The sequence below is a fragment of the Varroa destructor genome, unplaced genomic scaffold (genome assembly GCF_002443255.2).
Source record: "Varroa destructor unplaced genomic scaffold, Vdes_3.0 BEIS01000002.1, whole genome shotgun sequence".
Taxonomy (NCBI): domain Eukaryota; kingdom Metazoa; phylum Arthropoda; class Arachnida; order Mesostigmata; family Varroidae; genus Varroa; species Varroa destructor.
In genome coordinates this window covers 6,026,957-6,051,526 of record NW_019211455.1, presented here as the reverse complement: position 1 = coordinate 6,051,526, position 24,570 = coordinate 6,026,957, and the positions used below count along the sequence as shown (strand labels likewise).

Below are 24,570 nucleotides of genomic sequence, written 5' to 3'. Positions count from 1 at the left end.
GAACTTCTAAGCTAAAGTTTATAGAGGTGCTTGTGGGAACTCTAACAATTAATGTATTTTAATCTATTTAATTTAAGTTCAACTCGTTCAGTAAAGACGCTAATGTCATTTGCATTCTAAATGTGACTCGGCATTGCACCGTGTTTTCCTTTCGTTCTTACTTAACTTAAGTGCCCTGAGGCAAACAACTTCGCTGCATATGTTAAAACGAAGATGAAACAATCATGAAGAGAACGAGTATTAATGAACCGATAAATTCGACACCTTCATGCCTTAAAAAACATTAATACTGGAAAATTATCATAAATGCAACGATTTAGCACTTTCGCTTGTACCAATAGCATCGTCAGTGTTTATTTTGCCGGTCTCTGTCCAACCTCGAGCGGCCCACTACTCAAAGTACAACTCCTTCCATATCAAAGGAGGTCGTACATTTCTCTCAGACGTCCCATCGAAACGCGTCACCTTTCCGGTGAAATGCGATACGGCACTAATGGACATGCGACAAAGGAATAAAGACCTAACACACCGAAAGTGTCCTGTAATAGGTACGATTAAAACGGTCGTTCTTTTCCGCAGTGCAAAGTAATACGCGGCCACGTTTATCTACAACACTACGTTGCGTTGATCTCCTCCATTGAATTAATATTCGTCAATGGCTGTCAGCTTCCCCTTAGCTCCCTACCACCTAAACATTTCTATTCGTCAGTTTGGTACGTACCAAAAAAATTTCAAGCGTCCATGACTGCCGCGAATTTGAAGATACATTGCCTCTGTTCTACGTGTTTCCCAAGCACGTAGCGCCATACCACAATTGCCTACACTGTTAATGAACGAACTGACTGATATTGTTCCTAGTAGGATATAATCATTGTTTTTCTTTTCTGTCACGCCGTTCTACGTCTTGTATAAGAGGATTAACTATGTAGCAGTCTTCAGCCAGTGGTCATTGTATGCACATGCGTAAAATATTTATTCGATATCATTCAGACGTTGCCCCCTATGAACACATAGAGCGGCGCGTCATCTTACTTCTCTCTTCAACCTTGCGCTATTCGCCCAGATGCACACCATTTGACGTTTACATTTCTAACTCTAGTACATTTCTGATTACCTAGCTGACGCGAACGAACAGACGCGTCCGTAATATGCAAGTTACTTTCATAGGATAACTGAACTTTCGTTTCACTGATCCTTATCCTAACGTCTTGAATCAAAAGCAACAAGCAAACAAATAGTCGAAGTTAGCTTCATACGGGTAGACAGGTGTACGGAATCCGTAACTAGGCAGGAACCGTTCATTGACTTCTCACTGCTAGTGTGTATTTATCGTTGATCAATCTACGACGGATTTATTATATAAAATAATTTGCAAATTTCACTGCTACGATCTTGGTCTCGGATAGTTAAACTTACAGTCGCTAGGTGGCGGGTCATCATAGGAATTGACTGAGAAGAGGACCGCCTGGTAGACGATGTGCGCCGCGCAGAAAACAGACGATACGCTCACCAGTGTTATCAGGTAGTATTTCGTTCGGCCTGCGGAGATGGTACGAGGCAGAGAATGTAATCTACGTATTGGGGATTCCAGTCACGTAAAAATATATATATATATATATATGGGATTATTCGCTACATCTACAACTCCGAAGACTGGGTAGAATAGTTTGTTCATGAATTGTATTTGATTAACTGTCCATTCTGAGAGTTCGAGCTAATTTCAGCTTATCTACGTCCCAGTTCAGAATGGACAACTATTTAAGTTATGACATCCGTGCATATTGGCGCCATACATAGATTTTGTTCAAGCTGACATCAATCAATGTAAATAAGAAAACAACTTACGAGAAAGTGGAGCATTTCTAGAAGGTCCCGAAAGGAGTGGCGATATAAGTAGAAAAATTAAATAAGCGAATGAAAGCGCATTGTAACGAAATAATGTCGCTGAAATATAGAAAAAAAAAAACAAATATATTAGTATCACTAAAATTGCTATCCCTCATCCAGCTGTCAATACAGAGACGATTTTAATTAAATATCCCTTTAAAAGAAAGTTGTCTATATTTTTTTTTCTATAAACCGTTAGTTATCATGTTTATTGTCTTATTATCTAACAGGAATAGGTAGACCTAACGAATATTTATGAGAAAGAAGACAAATTTTGATTCGAATCCTACAAAGACGAAAGCCAACCAGTAGATGAATTTGTCATATATATATATATATATATAGTGTTGCTTTTCAGCACGGCATCATAGTTGCAGCCGTAACTTGAGCATTCAGTTATTCGATGAATACTAAAACGCTCATAAAACAAACCTAGTATTATATATATATCTGCTATTGAGGTCCTTTCCTCAGGGGGTAGCCTTGTTGTCGCCCCAGTGCAAGGACTTACAGTGTTTCGTTTTCCTTTTTCTTGCGGCAACAGCAGTAGCGGGGACTTATCGGCTACCTCTTCGTTCGTCAGCAACATTAGTAGGTTCATAGTCTGTAGCCCGTAAAGCACGGCAGCAGGCCCACGGTTGGCCCTTACGGCAACATACTCACGCTGGGTGGCACACCCTTTCCAAATTCAATGTCGTACCTACCCATCCACCCACGCACGCTTGCTGATGACCTACTGACATGCCTTCTCCATCGCAGACTTGGCCCTGCTGGCCGGCTGCTTGGCAAACCCGCTGTATAAAGGTCCGCTGCTTTTTGCTAGTACTGCTAGACCATGCTTCTAGGTAAAGATTCGGCCTTATGCCAACGCTGGTCCGAGTCCATACTCGGTAGGCTCACTTCTTTAAGTATCCGTACTTGCTCAACGTAGGAGGCCTGCTGACCCTGCACGATCCTCAGGAATACTCATCTAAACAGGAGGTTGAGGATGCATCGTCCGGAGGCCCCAAGGTTGCCTCCGCCCACGCCGCCGACGAGAAGTTTGGGGGGCAAGCTCCAGCAACACAGTAGCAACAGCAGCGGTAGGGCTATGGGCGCGGCCTTTACAGCGGAAAGCTCGCAGTGAAATGACGAATGAGACTCTGTTTTTTTTTTATCTTACTTTTGGATTGAGCAGCCTCAAGGTTAATGGAGATACAGAGGCTGAGGGCATAGTCATGGATAGCTCATTGGTGGAATAAGCTTCTTTTTGCATAAAGTATTATTATTAGAATTTCCGGAGTTATTTAACCGGTCGAGAAAGCTGAATGACTTCCAAACTACTTGCCATTGATAATTTAGTAAATATTTAAATTAAGTTTCCGTCTATCACGGTTCTAAGCTAATTGAGTGTTATCACTGAATTATATCACTTAGTGCTGGGAATCAACTTTCAGTTATTATTATGTCTATCCAACTCTTGAAAATGAAACGCCAGTGGTATGTATCGCACGTATGTTAGTAAAGACAATGGGCAGAAAAGACATTACCTGTGTAATCATTTTAAGGACTAATTTGAGAGCTCGAGAACCACAGACGATGGAACTAAACCCCAGGACTTCAAATGGAAAGACCAGTTGCGGTCATAACGGAAGCTTTTGAAGGAAAAAGAGCACGAATGATGCGCTCTTTGACGACTTAACGTGGGGTCTTTGAAAGTGCATGTTGCGAAATCATAACAAAAACGCGGAAAGAAACACACGAACATAAACAACAGGTTCTTCACGAGCTAAGTTAAAAAAAAAAAAGGTTTTTGTAAAAAGTATTTGCGTTTTTATTAGCAACAAAAATCCCGTTATGACCTAAATCGGCCCATAGACGAGATAGAGAAGCATAAGGCGAGTGACATCAAATAGCCTGGAACGTTTACTCTCACGATATATCACCCGAAAGCAAAATAATCGATAACAAAAGTAATCAAAATTGCAGCTATTAAGAATTTTCCAACTCGTTCGTTTCAAAATTTAAATCCTTTTTGGGTCTAAACTTCAAATAGGCTTCGCTAAATAACCTGGGACAATTTTATATAATTACTATTATATAGCATACTGCATGTAGTTTCGCTGGACAACACGCAGACGATAATAGCGATGCTTTAAGGCTATAGTTATTATAGAACTTTATTAATAACTAAACTTACGTGTTCGTTAATTAGCGCTTAAATAAATAAATTGAATATATAAGATTCAGTTTATACTAGGTTTTGACGGATTCGCGATGGTCAGACAACGGGATTGTTATTACCTGAGCTTATTCTTTGCTCTACAGACATCAGCGAAGTTCTTGTAGAAAGGTCAGAAACTGTGTCACTGGTCTCACGGCAACCACTCGGTGCAGCTGCTCCAGATAGGCTTTTCTGTTTATTATCAGTAGATAGAGCAGTAGGACGTCAAGTGGGCAATGCCTCAAAATGTAATCACACCCAGTCTATTTTTTCTATTTTGCGGCTAATTTACTTCAAAACGATAATACTTTTATACTGCTGTATACATAGATGCAATTGCCCTTTGGCAACAAAAAAAACTTGAAAAAAAAACGTAATTTTTTTTTCACCATAGACAACTATAGTCGTAATTAAACCTCTGATACAGAGATACTATACGAATTGCTCACATGGAACAACCATTCAAGGAACTATATTTTCATTGAGATGACTGCCTCCTAAAATACCTTATTACATTTTTCATGCGTACGGACATTTGTATTTTACCCCAGTTTCTTTTATGATCGTTCGAATGTACGCAGCTAACAGCATTTATAAACCCAGTTGGAAGTATGAGTTTTTCATTGGGTCTATATAGCTCCCTTAATTGGATCCGACAAACATCGAAGTCTTCCACTAAACGTCGCATCCCAGGTAGGAACGCAATGGAAATATTGTCTTTCTTTCTTAGGGAAAAAAAGCGAAAATACTACACAGCCGCATATATTACTAATGCAGACGTCCATAAGGTCGGCACGTTGTGTCTGCTTTGCCTAGTTCCCGTCCTACTGCAGCGACGAACGCTGTCTGCTCTAACAAAGCCTTTTAGCCATATATCAATGCATAAGTCGTCTAGGTCTTCTAGCCATAACTATATGCACAAAAGCGACTGTCAGCCATGCTGATCCAATAGCCACTAGCATTAGGCCTGCCCAGCGACAAAATGAATGCATGTGTATTCCATGTCGATCAAAGAGTTAAACACTGGCTAGCCTCCTTACACTAAAGCAGATTTATCAGAACACTCTTGCCTTGTCCAACGATATTTCTCAGCAAGAAGCTTAAGAAGGGAAATCTGTATGTGCTTTTGATGTGCGTGCCAAAACAGCAGCCTGTTCCAATAAACGATCTCGCGCCTCAGTCCACCTATTCACACCCCAGTAACTAACTGCACGCAGAGGAACGGGGATTGACTTCACGACACACTCGTGAACGGACCAGTCAAAACATGAGAACGGAACGTTAAGGCCAAATGATGATATGAAAGCACCATGAACCGAATTTGAGCATTGCTCGCCACGTTACAACGGAAATTCTGTTGCCGGAGATCTCCCTTACTGTCCAGTTAATAACTAATTGCTTACTATAAACTATGTCACTAGCCGGCTTTAATGGGTAAAAGGACCCACAATGGAATCGATTTCACGTATCAAGCCTTACATGCCCATCGGTTGCATCTAAGTGCTCTTGTTTGTGTTTAATGAATACACATTAGATCATTCTATGTAGCAATTGTATGCTCAAACATAGTGGTAGGTCATACCCTCGGATCCGCTATTTAGTAAAGACTTTGAGAAGGAAAAGAGCATTTTGGAATAATTCCTTTACATCCTAATCTATTAGTTAATAAAAATATATGCTTTCTATAAAGCTTGCGCGATTCTTACCACCAAGTACCACAACTGGCAGTCCAATTCTGAACAGAATGGACGCCACGAGGGCGTTGACCATCGCGGCGGCAGCGTGATGATGGTTGTTAAGCAAATGTCTCGGTTGCACTGCGTGGTGGGGCAATTACGATGTTTCCCGGAAGCATCCGGTGCCGTCGCCTCTGGGGCTTCTGCCCACCTAGCCTCCCGGTTGCCCCCGGCCCGGCCCGCTTTGTACGCTTGCTGCAATCGAAACGATTAACAAATATGTTAGATTAATTAAATACTGTTTACATTAAAATATTCATCATCAATAGATTTCCAACAGAGAATTCTAAATTAAAACAGGTTTACCATTCCCCTTAATTGGGCATCGTCTGTACGATTTTTGCGCATTAGGAAATAAATGCTGACGTTCATTACTATTATTTGTATCAACAACACAACTTAGCTTTTCCTGATAAAACGCTACCAATTTCAACTCGAGGGATTCGAGCGATTGGGCACGAACCATGTATGGTCACTGTAAGCGTTGGTAAACGTCTGATGACTTTTTTCAAATCGAAGGCGTGGTCTGGGTGGCTAATGCACATATTTTTGAGTAAGTTGCCATAGTAACTGTGACCAGATAGCATATTGCAGCGTCGGCAAAATTAACCACCAAAAATTAAAAGCCAACGAAATAGAAAAAAAATATCGTTACCGTACTTGTATACCGCTCCTTAGTTTTTCTGTGGAAATGTCAGTACTACACACCCCTGGTTAGACTTTTTGTGGGGACAAGTTCTTCATGCAGTATCTAAAAGAAATGGTTCTAAGGACTTGTTTATATAGAGACAATAGCTAGGAGAGGTAAAAAAGGAATACACACAATATATAAATAATCCTTAGAAATTTATAGTTGTGCATCTGGCAAACTTCAGCCAGAACATCAACTATAAAACTAAAAACGAAACACAATACATCATACATGAATAGATGCCCGGAATGGTTCGTTTACAGACCGTTTTTCCCTGCACCACCTCTAAAGCTTTCAGAAACTTTAGCCATGCACGAATTCGTTTGAAGATTATATCCGTATACCTAACGATCGTGCTGATAGTGATGTCCTTTGTCATTAGCTGCTGGAATCGTTGCATCGTTGTAATAACTTTGTCGCAATTTTCCCTCGATAACTATGAGGATTTACGAATCCTAGTCAACGCTTATTCGTCGTCAAAGGTAACCATAAAACTACAGTGTTTTGCCTTTGACCTAGCAACGAAAATATATTCTGAACGCATCATCAAAAGCTTTCCGGTGTATATCGCTAAATTACCAGGTTCGTAAGGTCAGGCGTTTACCAAGCAGACATTCGTCCAATAAGGCCACCCTCGAGTTCTCCTACCCTTGGCAGCCTAGTTAAAAAAACATGTTCTTTACTTGAATGCTTAAACGCATAGAAAATAGTAATGACTGTTAAAAGGAAAAACCTTCCTTCCTTCCTTCCTTCCTTTTTCCACGATCCGTACGTGTCTGGCCCATTGAAATACAACTAGTCCTGGTGCACACCGGTCGACAGCGAAGTGAGATCACGCAACGATTTCTATATAGACGCTTGATGGGGATGTTTTAGATTCGGTATATTCCCAACTCAGTGTTTAATTTCGCTTATACTTTTTGCTCGGCGCGTCTTGAGAGTAAATACAGAGGTCGAGTTTGTAGCGTGCGTACAAAACAAAATGGCAGAGTTAATAATTAATCTATTGTCTTCAAACACATATCGTAAATTCGGTGAGCATTCATATATTCGTAGTGATGTGTATGGCACCAAAATCAATACTGCCAAATCAAGTTAGTATTAAAGACAATCGTGAATTGATGAGAAAAATAGTCAACTTCTACAGTAACTATATAATTTTTAGGCCAAACAATCTATTACTATCCAAGAGAAATTAATTTGTTCTTTCTAGTTGAGTAGGACTCTGCGGAGGACTAGAAACTTTTTCGAATATTAGTTATTTGGCAAGTTAATTATAAGTCAGTATAAAAGTCCCAAACAGCACTTTGGCGGAACACCTTGTGTAACGGACCTAAGTGTTTTCGAATCCCTGCGTTGTGTGTCAAAAATCACTGCGAATGAGATGTCGTGTAAACCGTACATAATCGAAATTGAAAAATATTACGGCCGTGTACAATAACAATAGTTCAGGATAAGTTTAACATCATTCAGGAGTTCCGCAAAAGATTAAACCCTTAACTCATCAGCTCGTCTTTAGGTACCTTCTGGGGTGAATGCTAAGCATAATGTAACGTGTACGTATAGATGAAATGTACTGTTGCATGATCTGTACGTCTAAAATCGCGTCAAAATTACTTAACCAGCTTGACGATCCATAGGAACTCTGCCTCCTTTGTCAAATAGGGAAGCACAAGGCCATCACAAAGCAGGAAAGCGTAGCAACCGGTGACAGTTTTCGAAGAAGTCTGTTCTCTACTTTGTTTCCTTCACAAACAGTCTTTTATGAGAGGACACCACCAGCGGCATCTGAAGTAAAGAAGCCGCATCGGATTGCGAATGCGACAAAAAATTCATTTAACAATGCGGGCAACTCATTTAGCGACTATATTTACTGTTCTCCAATGGCAACCTGTACCCTCTCAAATAAACGTTTGATCAAGGTAAGGCATATTTTCTTTGATATGGGTACCACATGCTGCCCTATCTAAGGTCGGAACCTTACAGGATATATCGATTGTATCCCGTTACTGCTAGCATCGTTCGAACACCTGATATTCACCAATCTCGTCAAAATCGATACGTCTACCTATGACTTCGACTGAAAACAGTCATCGACAATCCTAGACGCTACTAGCACCCGACATTCAGGTATAAAAATCCTGTTTAACCTTACAATGTTTTCCGAGAACAAACAACTATCGTTCTTAGATGAACGCTTTCAATGGCCGATTGTTATGAGTAAGATTAGAAGTGTTTAGATTTCATGCCGAACGGGCCAATTGACAGACTTAGGACACGATGGTTCGCTAGTCGTGCGACGCTATTCGAAATATCGCTAGGAACGCCTGGATCCAAATGTAACAGCATCAACTGAAGCGCCTTATCCTAAAGCTGCAGTTCGTCGCTTATCGCTATAACCAGACGACTATAGATGGATCGCGAAAAGAGCTACGGATACGCGTTTGGCTGACGCGTCATAGTTGACGTCTAAACACCTACAGCAATACCGATCATTCATTGCAGCGATCAGCGCAGAATCACTGACTGCACGGTATCCGCGACAAATTACTTCTAAGAAATTCACAAATTGCCAAATATTTGCATAATCTTATTACCTACTTTTTTAGAAATAATCAAAGTTGTGGTGGCAAATTCGATAAACATGACCTTCTATTTTTCATAAGCTGCACATAAGATGTAGAAACTAAATCTTTTTGTTCATTTGTTTCGAAATAATTCGAGGGATCCAGCGGATTACAATGTAAGATTGTAGGGGCCGAATTATTTAGAATCATGACGAAAGAGACCAAGGGCAGTATCACTAGACCGAAAACTTAGCATATCATAACTTGTCTTCCTTATTATCGTACGCCTATTCTTCTCTATCTCTCAAAACTTCTGTTTCAGAAGAACGTTATTTGCGTTTCAAGCCAGACTATGCAGCCATTGGTATCACCACACTCATGTCACACGACCGTTCTGGTTAGTTTTTAGAGATTTCGCTTTTTATGCTTCTTAGCTGAAGTGCTTTCGACGATTTTCACTAACTTATCGTATGAAATACTGGTGTCGACGTGTATAACGCAATGATCCACAGGTTATAAGGTATCATCAGATTTGGCTTTAGTCAATTCAGTAAAGAGGCTTGTAGTACTACTTTACGCCATTTCAAATAGGAGGTTTAAATGAGTACATTTGGTTTATGTATTATAGGCTAAAACCTCTCTTCGAGAAACTCGTTCTTCATAACGTTCGGGTGAGTACCAGCGTCCTTATCGAAATTTATAGTTCGATATCGACTCATGACTTAATCTTCTAGAACAAATCTTCTAAGAACATTATGAGATTTTTCGATTCACCTTTGCATGAAGGCAAGATTACTTAAGGTTTTTGGAAACGTTGCAAGTAAACATAACAAGTTCACGGTTTTTTTGTTGACCTAACGTATTTCCGAACGCCAAATCGTTTGCATCTTAGACCTGTGTCTACACAAAATTAATCATTCTAAATGGCATCATATACGGAATTGATATAAAAAGAGAAACAATTAGTTTCTGTATTTCACTGAATCGTGCTGACTGGTGACCTTACAAAATATTTTTTAAGACCTAAGACGTTTCCATGGCCTTTTGTTTTCTGGTCGGAGGAAATTAGAATTAATATGACCTGAGGGGCTAGCCAAAACCTCTTAATAGTGACAATACAACAATTTAAAATAATTTTGTATTTATTCTAAACACTTTTCTCCCGTACGCGTTACGAATGTATCACATTTAAGGTTAAATAGCAACGGAGCCCGTTGCTACTTAACCTTCACATGTGATAAACAAACGTCGCTCGGTTCCTCTGAAAAACACTGTAAAACGTTCTTCTTTGTAGATGCAATTTGGCACAAAGAAATCTCGTTGACCATCGAATCTTACCTGATACACCATTATTTTAGATGGTGATATGTCGTAAAAAGAAAGACGCTTTACTTATGAGCATGCATCTTCTGCAATATCGCCTTTTAACTTGGTCACTATATTAAGACTCATTAAGATGCGACTGCGTATCTACAGCGATACTCAAACGCAGCTAGTTTTGCACTTTCGCAGTCGGGCTTCATGAGGTAAGCCTTGAGAATTACATTAATTGAGTAGCTCACTGATTGAGCCGGCTGGTCGATGTGAAATGTTACACGGAAGTAACAAAGTAACGGAAGCCTGCTTTGTGCAAGAACAGTTATCTGGTAGGGGCAATTCTAAAATGATGCCGTCAAAAAACAACTGGATGTATTTAGAGACATTTTACTTAAATTCAACATTAATAAAATGGGCTCGCTTGCTTTTCTGTGCGGCAGTTAACCGCTTCATCCACTTTTTTCACATATATCTGGCCCTATCTTGAAAATGGCGTTACGTATGCTACGCTTAAGTTTGTCAGCCATATGTGGATTTTCATAATACACCTTTGCTTTCTAGCTAGCCCTGTAAAGAAGTCAAGAGGAATCAAGATATCCCGGGTATTTTCGGCTTACCTTATCTTAAGGATGTTATACTTGAATAATCATTAACGTCTACAATGTTCGTAATAAAGAAAGATCTGTGTAACTACATTCACTTCTTTGGTGTTATTTTGAAGTTCATAGCAGTTCCCAGTGTCACCGATGTGGAATATGGCTCCTGAACCTTCCCTGGCAGCGCTTTCCGTAGTCACCGTTGGGGTGAGTTCAACACAGAATTAAAGTGGCCCAGTATTACCTCTCGTGACCATCAGGGAACGTCCTGACGTACTACGTAGAACTAACGTATTAGCTCGCGGTGGGCCATCATTATTTTGCATTCCTCTACCTGTGCCTTGTGCCTTCTATACGTCCAGTCGCTTGCCTGACTGCCATATTCGATAGTCTTTAGCGCTACGATAATCTCATCACAGAAGTCTCTACTAATTTTGTTAGCAGGTCTGTAGACATTGGATCCTTTCGCGAAACAAAGCTCAAAAGGTTTACATCCATGAAGTGAAGCGACCAAAATCACTGCAGATGCATCTGTCAAACAGCTTTAATCGACGTTACGACAAACTTAACAAAAGAAGCAGCTTTAAAGCATGCTATAACCACAATATGCGCAGATTCAGCACCTCTTTGGAATAGCGAAGACACTCGTCGGCTTCTATTGAATATCATCGTAGAGGGAATTCTGTGTCGTACTGTTGTATCTTTGCCATAAATTTATCAAGCAACACCAGATGTGAGGCCGGCGCAATGGCCGGGACGGTGGTTATACGTAACGTAAGAACTGAAAAGGCCTTCAGTAATGAAGAAGGGTGAGCGGAACAACGTTAGTCGCATGTTGATATTTCAATGCGTTAGTGCAAAAGATGTAATGTTATATCTTTCATCAGAATAGGAAAAAGACTAGTGATTACGAAAACCATTTACTCAATAGAGAACAAAAGTTCTGTGAACTGCAAATGAACGTATAATGACTTGCATCGCTAAAATGAACAATAAGCTGAAAGGATCCATCGCAGTTTGACGACTCCTTCGTTCTCAGTAGACCCATCAGTTTTTATTGGTTAGCTTCAAGCTAAAGGAACGACGAAACTCTGTTTTCTGCTATTCTGTTTTATTATTAATGTACAAAACATCGACAAATGCATGTCACTGAACGAGGACGTAAGCGGAAAAAGTATCGAAATCATGTTGCAATTTACCTTGCAAAAAGAAGTGCGTTAACTGATGAAGTGCGCATTGCATCGTATGTGACTCAGATACTACTGGACTGTTTGACTGGCGAACACTATCGCATGCTAGGCAAACATCAATTACTTACAATGTTGCAGACTATCTAACAGTGACTTGACAGCAGGAATCGGGCGAGGACCTATTTGCTAGTATCCGTCCTCCTCAAACCACCGTAGTTATGGCAGGTTACACAACAATAGAGCCATGCATGACAAATTCATCATTTGCAGATGCGAATTTAGTAAGGCGGGTCTTTCATTTCAGTTTCTATGTAAATCTGAAGCTTCAAGATCAAGCAAACGTATTCACTCCGATCGTTTAGTTGAATATTGTCATCTCGATGAATATACGTTGGCCCTCGTTCGCTTCGTTATCGGGTTCCAGTCAACCAGCCAACAAGTCAGTCTGCGTATCCTCTGCGCGCACAGTATCAGAGCATCACACGATCCACGCTCGAAAGATTCATGAATAACTCTGTGCTTCCTTCTTGTCAATGCACTTTGTCGGTTTTTTTCGTAGCAGTAACGCATGCGCCGATGGGACATAGAACGTATCCTAGAACATGCGCTCAGCAATAACGTCAACAGCAGCACAACACAGTGCCGCTTGTTTAAAACACGATGCGACGGGGGACAAGAAAGATTTGATTTCCTTCGGTGCCTAACGCCGACCCTGTGGACTCAGCTGTACTGCGCAAATGAAGCACCGACCTACCACTCCTACCCGCTAAACGTTGCTTCTGCAATCGTAAAAGTTTGCTAGCGTGATAGCTCTCGCGGCTGTTGTCGTTTGGTTGACGCTGCTCCATGAGTGACTAGTGCTGCTGCTGCTTCTATGGTATTGCGCACTTAACGTAACCGAAAATGCATTTTGCCGCAGACCGCCGACACTGGAGGTTTGGGAACATCCAGCAGCCAACTATAGATAACTTGTTGACAGTGATTGTTTACCAAATGTGGAATGATTGCTTAGAAGTATTTCTTGAACACAGGCACTAACAATACGAGTTCCAGCATAAGTTCATTCCTCCTAAGTTCAACGAAGCGTTGAAAAATTTAAACTCATACTATTTTTAGACAATAACAAGAGCGTTTTCTCAAAAAGACAGTTCGTACCAATTTTTGTTGCCAAAAAATTAAATGTACCTATAGAGAGCAACTTGTGTTTTCGTCAGCTTGTTCAAGAGAGTTATTATCTAACCTGAGACTCAAGTATATCGAACTTCGAAGTCAGACTTAACTTCGAAGGGCTTATCGAATTGACTGATCGAGTAATATTATTAAACTACAATCAATAGCCGTTTTTTGACACATTCGTAACACTTTGTTTATTTATATATATATATATATATATATATATATATATATATATATATAAGTATAACTAAATGGTTAAATAGAAATAGCAAATTTAGTTTAGGTACAGACGGAAAAACATTTTTCAAAAATATATATAGAGCTAACGATAAGCAATCAGTCGATCAACAATATCAATTTCGGAGTAAATAACGCAGCCTTTGCGTAATGGTATATACAGTTCTTCTTATGGCTATTGCTTCTATTTTGCTATACAATAGACAACTAATTCGTAAGGCAAACCTCAGTGGATACCTGACATTTTGTAAGATTTAGTCAGAAATAAGAGAAGTCCATATACTTTATATGGTGGCTTGTTTTTTGAAAGGAAAGAAACAAGTGCTCCGATGTGCACCCAATTCACCATTGCATTTTACTAACTTCGATCATGGCACCGATCACTTAATGATCGGAATCAAGTATCTATAACAGATTATCTTTCGGGAACCAAACCACAAATAGCGAATGGAGGGCTAAATATATCTAGGGCAACTATCTCATCGCTGAAAGCACCGAACGCTTTTTATGGGTCGCCCGAAAAAGTTGCACCGTAGGACCTTGCCAGTAATAGCCGTACCTGTCAAGTATTTTTCCGAAAAAGGCCACTAACTTAACCCTCGTCCACTCGACCGTCGGACCTTTTAGAAGACCTACTGCTGAAAACACATTTCGCCGCTGCAAGACCGATGCCGTCATCATGTTGCAAACAGGCGCACAGATGCATAATGATGAGTGATCCAATATGCTTCGAAGAACACATGTCTCTATTTTGAAATCTTTTACACGCACGAGGTAGTCAAAACTAGCCTGATGCGACGTAAACAATGCTGTAAGTAGAGGATATTGGACCAAATGACCATCTAACCTACCACGGCATCTGAATAGAATACGATTACAAGGTAATATCTAGCGGGATACCGAGTTTTTCAGAGAAAAGTGTTATTAGATAACTTCATTGCAGAAACTTTATATATAATTCACGCTGCCATTCTGTACGTTTACCTAATGAGAAAGTATGTCCGTGTGATTGTAATAGATATGAAGTCACGCGGTTACGACAGAAGGAGCGAACGGTCTTCGCTTTGTTTACATTTCGACGTTGTTTCATTTCTGCTGATAGAAAAATAAAGTTTAACAAGCTGGACCTTTGGTAGACTTCATGGGGACCTTGGCTTACTGTTCTGAAATTTGAAGTAGGCATGAATCACATTGGTCGCTACCGAATCTCTTTCTATAAGGTCCCATGCAGATATCGCCGGCAAGATGGCCAATGCTTAGTCAAACTTAGCTTTAGCGATGGCAATAGCAGATGATGATGATGATGATTTTTTACGTGAAGACATTTTTATGTTATCTTGGTCAAATGATATCCTTAATCATTTAAGGCTTTCGCATTATTTCGTGTATGTCATAAATGCTTCGTGTCCGAATTGCATTTAGGAATAAAGTAATAATTAGTCTTCATAAGAGGTAACACACGTATGGCGGAGCTGCTAAGGTCGTCTAATTTAAAGGTACGTTATTCTGAATCAGAGTCTTCGTCGTCAAATCCAGACTACTATCCCTTGATTCTATTGCTAATCAAATGCTAAATAAATGTCTCCATATTTAAGGATCAGAATTGTGCTTTTTCGCTCAGATCAGCTAAACTCATCTAGAAATACTTCAGTATTTAGATGAGTAAATCATAAAGTGATTATATCAAGGCAAATAAGCACCACTGTCTAAAGCTTCTTAAAGATATATATGTACAGGCTACTCATAAGGTATTTCTAATATATTTTTCAGAACAATAATTGGTTCTTCTCATAGAAACGTTTCTCATCGAGGCACACTACTATACAAGTAAATCATCAAGTTAAGCATTTGATACTATATCACTGTTATTTTCGGCGATATCGACGTACGGACTGGGTACGACAGAGCTTATAGGAAGCAGTTTTGAGAATTCCCGATCCTGCACTGTAAACAAAGAGCGCATCATCCCATCAACATTGCACAGCTTACCCGGATAGGAAGCTATACATTCATAATTTTTTCATAAAACTATTGAACAATCTGCGTCACATTAATGTTATTAGATTATAGAAAACATAACAATTATCGTCACCGTTACATTGTGCTTAATTTTGAGGTACGAGGGAAATATTCGGTAGATTTCTATATTTAGGCGTAATACCTACGATGTTGTATAACAATCAATTAAGCTAATTCTAACCATAGTATTTCAGTGAAGACGAGCGATTTTAGTCGTCAAGTGTGAAGACATTCAGTATTTGGCCAGCAATAATGTTCAAGACCGGAAGATGATAATCTGAATCTAATGACGGGATACTCTGATTTGATAGAGTTCACCTTCTGTATGGAGGAACGTTTAGGACACGGTTTCTGTTTTTAAGTATGGTTTCCCTCAATGTGATGAATAAATGAATTGAATCCATAATCCCCCATCCATAAGTTATTTTTGAGCCTTCGTGACTCCTTACTTCGCAATTAAAGTTTGTTCATGTTAAACTTTGATTCGACTTTTACTTAGTAGCATTGATAAGGCTAGCGGCTCAAACAAATGGTCATAGGAGTGCAGGACCATGGTAAATCTAATGCTGATGACCTAAAAAAATTACTTTTTGCTATGAAAATGGACTAATTAATTATAGAATCACTCATATTTTCTATTATGTGCAGACTAAATATCATCAAATTATTGATCATATTTAGTATATTTTGTATAGCAATATTTTGTTGTTGACCCTTTTGCAATACAGGGTAAAGATCGTATTTTATTTGGACGTAAACACTGGCCTACAGCAATATTTCAAGGTACTCAAAAAAAGCCATGCCTTTATTCACACAAGCGATTTTTTTACAAACTTTCTTTTGCTTCACACAAGAAATCTGATTAAATACAACTGTGTAATATCATTTAATCATTCATTACACGTATATTGATTCCAACACATATGAATCGTATAATTCGGTCAGCTAACCTCGTTGTTTACGACTTCCAGTGAGATCTTCTATTAGAAGCTTAATCCGCAAACATTTAAATACATGATCACAGTTTCTCAATACCAAACGTTTGCGATGCCTATCCATTTTGTGGGAATATTCGTTCTGTTTGTGTTTCTGAACCTCTACTTAGTGTGTATTTATATAGTCTAGCGTAAAGCTAAACAGTACTAGCTTCTTAGACCTTGTTTATTACCCTCCGTCCAATTAGCAGTCTATAAGTGTATGCATCATTCGCCTGAACTTTCTGAACCTGAGCATCTTCGACCATACCACTTGAAACGTTTGTAATATCTTCTGCGTTAATTTACACAGTTACGCTCGGCTACTTGGTCAGATCTACGCACGGCGGAGGACGCAAAGTCAACCTCGCTGATCGCTCTCCGATCGGAAGCATTTTATTCGTCGTCGTTTCAAGCTTACCACTTCGATAAAGCTGCTTCGATATCAAGGAAATAATATGGGCTTTTCCTACAACCATCATACGGGCGAGTTGGGTCAAACAATGAGGCGGATGAGAACCGAAAAACATCCTTATCTAGGTCGATATTTACATAATCTGATCTGCGACAGCTAGCTCTAACAATTATTGTCTATGAGCTGAACGCGCAAAGTTTCACAACGAGACTTGTTACCGTTTGTCTAATTAGTTCAGCCATCACACTTCGTCACACTTGAATGTTCGATCCGTTAAGCCTTAGGTGTAACGGACGCGTTCGGATGACCTAGATGAAAACTACATTATTAGGATGCGAAAGTACTGGAAAACATCATGTAATAAGTCTGCTTCGCAGAGTAGTCTGAACGTAAGGCGAGTGCTTCTGGGTTCATACGAGCAGCTTATCAAAGTGGTACTCATTGTTCTAATCATGAATATTGTTTAGAGAACAATGCAACATACAGAGAGGCTTCTGGGTCTACTTAATTGTTAGTCCTTTGTATTGCAGAGGGCTCTTAATGAAATATTGATTATGATCTTAACTCTAAAAATGAACTATGTAGCATATATATATGTCATATATGTCATATAAATCTGACGTATAAATCGCTGACAGCATTTATACGGCAAGACTTGAAGCCGAAAGCTTACATTTTTTTACGGAAAAACTCTTATTAGAACCAAGTATACTATCGCGCAATGCGTTCTACACGTCTTGTATCCATCCTAATTTTGCTAAATATGTCATCGACGTTTAACTAACGCCTCCATTCACCAGTATTTACACTAATACGTATACACAGATACATACATAGACAGTACTTTGACAAAGATACACAGATTATATTATGATCGATCTATCTAAGAGCGTTTTCGCAGCGCCTTTAGTCACCATTACGATAATGGATGCTCAATGAGTGCTTTCCTTCCTTTGCAGTGTGTTTCGCTTCAGGGCGTCCAGCAAACATTGCGATAACCCATAGCTGACTTTCATGGGACTGTCGAAAACGCCGTTGTTTATTCCCTCTGAGCGGCAGCGTGATTCAGCGCATGACGAGCACTGATGTTAGCACACAATGAACGATAACGCCCAACAACAGTAAAATCAAAGACCACCACGACCGTCATTCTACAACGTTGCGAGGATGAGTGCTATTGTTACATTTTTGACCTTCTGGCTGCCTCTCGTTCTCGACAAAGCGCAGACGAACGACAGCTGTGACGTAATAAAAATTCTTTCCTGGAGGAAGACGATGGCGTCAAAAAAAGTCTCACGATATCGGTGTTTCCGCGATAGCTATGTTTACTGCTGTTGGAGATAACTCATGCTCGCTAGTTCAACCAGCCCGGTCAGCTAGTCAACCCAAACGACGATCTCAAAATCCAAAGAATCATGGCCTCCTGTGTTGAAACATCAGGATGAACTGTCTATCTCGGTGAACTCTTTCGCACGTGCTACAAGAACTGCCGAAGGTACACTAGTAAATAACCGCAAATTCGATAACTGGAAGATTTGCCCGAAAGCGAAGATTGTACAAACGTTGATGGAATCAGAGACATGCGGAAAGATTTTTTATTCAAATATGCTAATGAAATTAATTACAGTATAAGCTAAAAATAATTCTATTTTATTGGTGAACTCTGTAAAAACATCAAAAAGGGTAAACATGTATGGCCTAGATGGCAAGGGTCGTTCGATCTGACCTATCACGTATTGCGGAAGTTACTGCTTTACGGTACATATATACGTCTGTTATATTAATACAACTCAATAACTATAATAGAATGAAGCTTTCTACCTGAGCATACGTGATCGCTGTCAAGTTTATCAAGACTATTTTAAAACAAACAAGCAGAAAAAACAAATACTATGTATTCGAGTTTGAATTCAACATGACATCATAGTGACAGGACAACACACGAGATGCTAACGTCGTACAAGAACCCTTTGACAGAAGTGTCATAAAATAACTCAGCGAGTGGCGCCTTAACATCTGTTTATCACTTAAGGGTGGCAAGGCTTTCTTTAATAACCTGACGGTGTCATGCTAAAAAAGTAAATTTCATGTACCTGAAAAGATCCATCGAAGTGAAGCAAACGAAAATTCTTAAAGGCATACGCTTGGTACTTAGTTATTTCTCTTTACATACGTCAAGAAAACTTTTTGTGTCCACGAGTTGTTTTGACTTACTCGAGTTATATTTCCACTACATGTAGGAATTTCTGCATCTGAGTTTCAGTCAGTGATTTAAATGACTGGATAATCATTGTTGTTTATCTAACCCGCTTTGTCAATACAATTTATGATACAGCGGCATAATTCTAACCACTGCGGCGTGAAAATAACAAGCATAATCGTTTTCTGGCCTTTCCATTGCAGATCAGTGTGTACAAAATGAGCTCAAACACTGATATAGGTGCGACTTAACCTAATTTAAGCTGAAAAAAGACCAAAGATAGAATCAAATGTGTGTCGATCTATTCGTGTGAGCACATATATCGATATTTTGATAGAAGCCGATACAGAGAGTGAAAACACAGCACACCTTATTATTTACCTGAAGATTGGCTTGATTCAATGAATCAGAAAAGTGTATGCATTCCCTGTGTTGAGCCTCATCTTAGGTTAAAGGATAGATCCTAATGTATCCAGCGCAATGCAGAGATACGTTCGTTCAGCTAGTAGCATGTAGTAAGACCGCGTCAGCAATAAAACGTAGCTCAATAGGTATAGCAATTCTTAAGGCGGTTGATATACTTTGCAGAACAGAATAGGTATTATAACTGGCATGTATCGGCGATTGAGGTCCATTTGAACAAGCAGCTCCACTTGCCCAAAGGACCCCTGGGACAGTGCAAAACCGGTTATTGCACGAGCGCAGGTACACGAAGCCTTCACGAAAACATGCTAGATTGGTTGGTCTTTCTCACGGACGGCTCAAGTCAGCCGGACCTACTTATGCTAACAACAGCTTCGAAGCAGAGTCAACATATCGGCCGAGGCTGTCATGTTGACTCTGTTACGGAGTTGTTGTTGAGATACCCCGGGGCGTCGGCTTGGACGCTTAACACATGCACGCTGATTGAGTAGGCCACTCACAGACATTAAATAGAACCCGGACCTCACTATCAAATTTGTGGACGTCACCACCTATAACACATATGCTCACTACGCAAACAAAAAAAAAACGTTCAAAGCGTGCTAACATGTACGCAACAGTACAAGTAATACAGGCGGTATCTCATACGAATAAAGACATCGCAGAAACGAGCAGAGCAAGATATTCAAGTCTGCCGATAGCACGCGACTATCGCCCACAAATAGCGGCAAATAGGTAAAAGTGTAGTGATTAGACTATCCCTTAATAGAACTTGTTCAGACACGAAGTTCATATAGTACGCTTGTATTAAACGAACAAAAATTCATTCTGCCAGTTTCATATCTGACCCATACGGTAAGTAGAGCCTATGAACTGTAACAGCAAAATACGTGTTTTTCCATATAAAATAAAACCTAATCGGAGGTGAAACGTTCTAGTTTAGCTTGCCCTAGTATTGTTGCCTTGACCAACAAACATCACAATAATAACTTGAATGTATTGATAATATGTGTAGAATGCTGCCGCCTCAATTAGAAAGCTATTCTAGAAGAATAAACAGCCACTTGATACAATATATAAATAAATGTGGACCGTGCTAGTTGATGAAACCTAGATATGCTCTGTAGAGCTTCAGAGATAGCTGAAAAACGTGATCGTTGAACTTCTGCTCCATAGATATAAAGCTGCTGGGGTTATGTCTACAAACAGCATAAAAAGAGAAAGAGGCAATTTTCAAAGCTAGGACAAAACTATACAAACATTTCTGTGAGCACTTTTCCGCTTTGTCACCATTCAAATATGCTAAAATTTAGGCGCGTCTAGTACTTTTTAATTTTCTGTTCCCGGAGCATGCATGCATGCATGCAACTATAAAAATATTGAAAAATCGCGCATCAGATTTAAAAAACGTACGACCGGGCTTTCCTTTGAAATTACAAAACAAAAATTGTAAGGAGTGACTTTAGACAGTTTGTTGGTGTGGTAAATGGCGAAATAAGAATTACTTTCTAATTTATTATTATGAGCCACTTAATCAGCTAGCATACTCGCCTTATGAGAGTTGAACCCTATGGAGCTTTTATCAACGATCCCATCAGTTTAAGTTAAGATATCAGGTACAAGAAATGATTTTTACAATTGGCTTTTTAAACCTTACAAAGTCGAAATACGACTGATACCAACTATAACTACTATATAGACTTTGATTGGGCCTTCCTGGCTGCCAGTACGACCGCCATGTTTATTATGCGATGAGGGCAAAGGCAACGCTGCTACGACCTGGTCAGAGAGAACATCAAGGGAACATAAGCCGATAGTGGCGATAGCAGGGTCGTCAGCAGTTGCATTAGCAATCTTTCAAATAACAAAGAAGGTAACCAACTAACAAGCTAGGCTCTACTTGCGCTGTTGCGTACTCCACTCCATTCCTGTGCAATGTTATGCTTTGTTGCGACCAGAACTACAATGTACCTAACGGTACTAGAACTAAAAAAAAACCCTATCCAACTAAGCGGCGCAAGCCAAATCCGTCGCGTTTCTGAAGTCACTATCTAAATGCATATAATTTTTCCTGTTAACTAGCCTCGCAAAAATAGCCGCCTTAACAACATGGAGCCTGATATTATTTAACATTGGCGTCGAACCAAACTACGCGTCTATTCGATGAATTAAAAGCCAATAAATAGTAGCTTTTGTTGAAAAGACACGTAAGAGACAGTTAACTTCAAAGTGCTCTATTAAGTTCAGAGAACTGCTGAATTTGATTTTATAAAAGGCTGTATTATGGATGATCCCAACCACAACTGTTAATTACAATTTCCGTTTATCAAGCTGATATCATTATTATTAACTTAAATTTCTAGCAACTCATTTGTGTAGATCACATATGATTTACCGTAAGACTAAAAAAAAAAGAGAGAAAAAAACACTATAAAATTTAAAGAAAGAAAAAAGAATCTATTAAGTAATAATAGAGTTACTTACGAAATAAATAGTTGCGCTACCCAGCATTTTTTCCCATTGCAACCACTGTGCCGTTTACCGTATACAAAGAAAACCTTCATACTTCTCACAACGTTAACTTACGTCTTGATCAAAGATGAGCCGAAACAACAGGCGATAAGGGACAGTCACGTAGAAATAGATCAACTCTTAATCAGTTCGCTCGTAGAACTTTCGTGGAAGCAGGGTAATTCAACTGCGAGCAAATGCTACTGATTATGGGTAGCATACGTAGCATAAGGTCCGTCATACGTCAAAGAGAAACAGTAGTTTGATTTTGCTAGAAGTTTTAAATAAAACAGCACCACAAAGTTAGGTGCACGGTTTCGCGACAAACTAGCTACGAACTGCAGGACATCTGAGGGTGTCCTTAAAATCACACGATTGCGACTTCAGAAAATCTGTGCTTCTGCTATGTTAAGAGTTGGACTGAAGATACCTAATGCAACCAGGACTGAAGCATTATTAAGCGCAGATTAAATCGTTTATTGTTTGTAATACAGCTTATTTGAATGCTAAGCAAATGGCCTTAAGCCTAGTTGTATAAGAAGTCCTTTTAAAACGAACGACCCGCCCATCATTCAGGGAGTGGCGAGGCTGCCAGGATAAAGACTGCTAGGTAAAGCAATTTTGCAGCATGATGTACCGTAACGCAAAACAGGTCAAAATGATTACCTGTGCGACGGGCTTACAGGTCACAGATATTAATCAATGGTTTCCCAGCTCTACATACGGTAAAACAAATAATTTGACCTTAATTGAGAGTCGCAACTTTTACAGTAACGGAGATGATAATCTAAAACACGTGGCCATTGTTTGTTTTGCCACGAACTTCGTATATCTTCTACAGACGTTCAGTTATTGGCTCACATCGATCGCCAATCCACATGCTCATTATTATACAAGGTTAATGATTATTATTATGATAGTTTCGACTTTTATCACGGCCCACATCAACTCGTTTGCAGCTATAAAAAGCCGCGAAATCTCTTAAAGCTGGTCCTGCAGATGTCTAACGTTCAGAGAGACGCCTAATTTGATTTGATAATCGAAAGCAAGGGTTCTTCCATAGGAGTCAGATTGTTTTCGATATTCTTCGCAACCACATTAACTGGCTAACAATAATATTATAATAACGGAGCTGGTGACTACGCGTAGCCAAAACGCTTCTGCGTGAAGGAAGGTGTATTACATTGCACTGCAAATGTGGTGGATAATGGATTTGTATTGACGCCCACGAGTAAATTCAGCCCATACGAAAAAATGCTGGACAAGGCTGTACATAAATTTCATGTAGAATTTGAGTTGACAGCTCTTATCGAAGGAGTAGTCAGCTATAGCTTCAAATACCTTTAACGGCTCTCTACCGTACTATAAAATTATGATCGTGATTTCCACTAAACGTACGATTCAAACCGTAAAATGTAAAAAATTGCCAAAACTGTGTTCAGTCACCAATTGGTATAAAAGGGACAGGAAACTATTCCTCAAGCGAAATTTTTGATGAACATTCAAGCAAAACAACGTGTTAGCGCCTCGAAGACCGGGAACAAACAAAGAAACAATTTATGGCAACACTTTGTCTACGAAACGCAGGTATTTCGTTTCCGTCAAATTCTTTCAATTTCTGATGATTGAAAATTTTATTTAATTATCAGAACAAAAGCTCACTGCATAAAAGTATTCTGTTGTTGTAAGAAATATAAAACTGTCATTATTTGGATGGTATTGAAATCTCGAAGAGTGGCTTCTGCAACGCAGACGAATTAAGTCTGCTTTTAACGCTGGGCTAATGCAAACAGCTGTTGCTAACCGCAATGTTTCGATGCCGTTACATCGAAATATTAGATTTAATATTTTGGCACACTTGAGGTAGAATCTTTATTGTAGATTTAAACAAATCTAATAATAGACCAAATTAGGATTAGATGCATAGCTATGACAAATTGAAGCTTTTCATTATTGGTTTGACGATGAACGATAACATGCAAGAATGCAAACGATTTCGTACTAAGTGGTTGTACGTGTCAGATCTACAAAAGAGATTAGTGTCTGCGATCATTGTTCGACACATAATATATTAATCAATCAACTGCACTGCAAGCATCATCGCCTAGAATAGAGGACGCAACGTTTACTTTTTTAATCAATGTTGTAGAAAGCGGCGGTTGACAACATAACAATGTAATCGACAGATGAGTAAGCCTTAATGAATAGCCTTATCTTGTTTCTGGGCAGCGTGCACCTGTTAGCACAATAAAGCCCACGCCGCAGCGGTAAAATTAAAACGAATTTTTTTATGCCCTACTTGGTCAGAGCCTAATATAGTTCTAACAGAATCCTGTCGCCCCTTCGTTAGCTCAATTTACGCAGTTCTGCATATGCTCAAGTGGGCTGCTAGGGCTACGAGTCACATTGGCGGGTAACCACATGGCGA

At 39.5% G+C, this 24,570-nt stretch overlaps 1 protein-coding gene and 1 long non-coding RNA gene across 7 annotated transcripts in view; one reads left to right on the top strand and one right to left on the bottom strand.

The window, feature by feature from the left end:
• Piezo (piezo type mechanosensitive ion channel component) overlaps positions 1-24,570 on the bottom strand; it is a 52,547-nt gene that overhangs the window by 26,593 nt on the left and 1,384 nt on the right. For 4 of the 6 annotated variants that reach the window (XM_022793780.2, XM_022793783.2, XM_022793784.2 and 1 more), the window contains exons 2-4: positions 5,797-6,021; positions 1,846-1,944; positions 1,417-1,539 (exon numbers count right to left, since the gene is read on the bottom strand). In XM_022793780.2, coding sequence (XP_022649515.1) covers positions 1,417-1,539; positions 1,846-1,944; positions 5,797-5,860 — 286 coding nt within the window. In that variant the 5' untranslated portion in view covers positions 5,861-6,021. Of the gene's footprint in view, positions 1-1,416; positions 1,540-1,845; positions 1,945-5,796; positions 6,022-8,139; positions 8,306-24,570 lie in introns of all 6 variants that reach the window. The other 2 variants (XM_086981023.1, XM_022793786.2) reach the window with 2 other exon arrangements.
• LOC147757293 (uncharacterized) lies at positions 8,507-16,340 on the top strand. Its single transcript, XR_015321884.1, has 3 exons — positions 8,507-9,481; positions 9,713-9,755; positions 11,123-16,340. It is a non-coding gene; the product is annotated as an uncharacterized LOC147757293 (long non-coding RNA).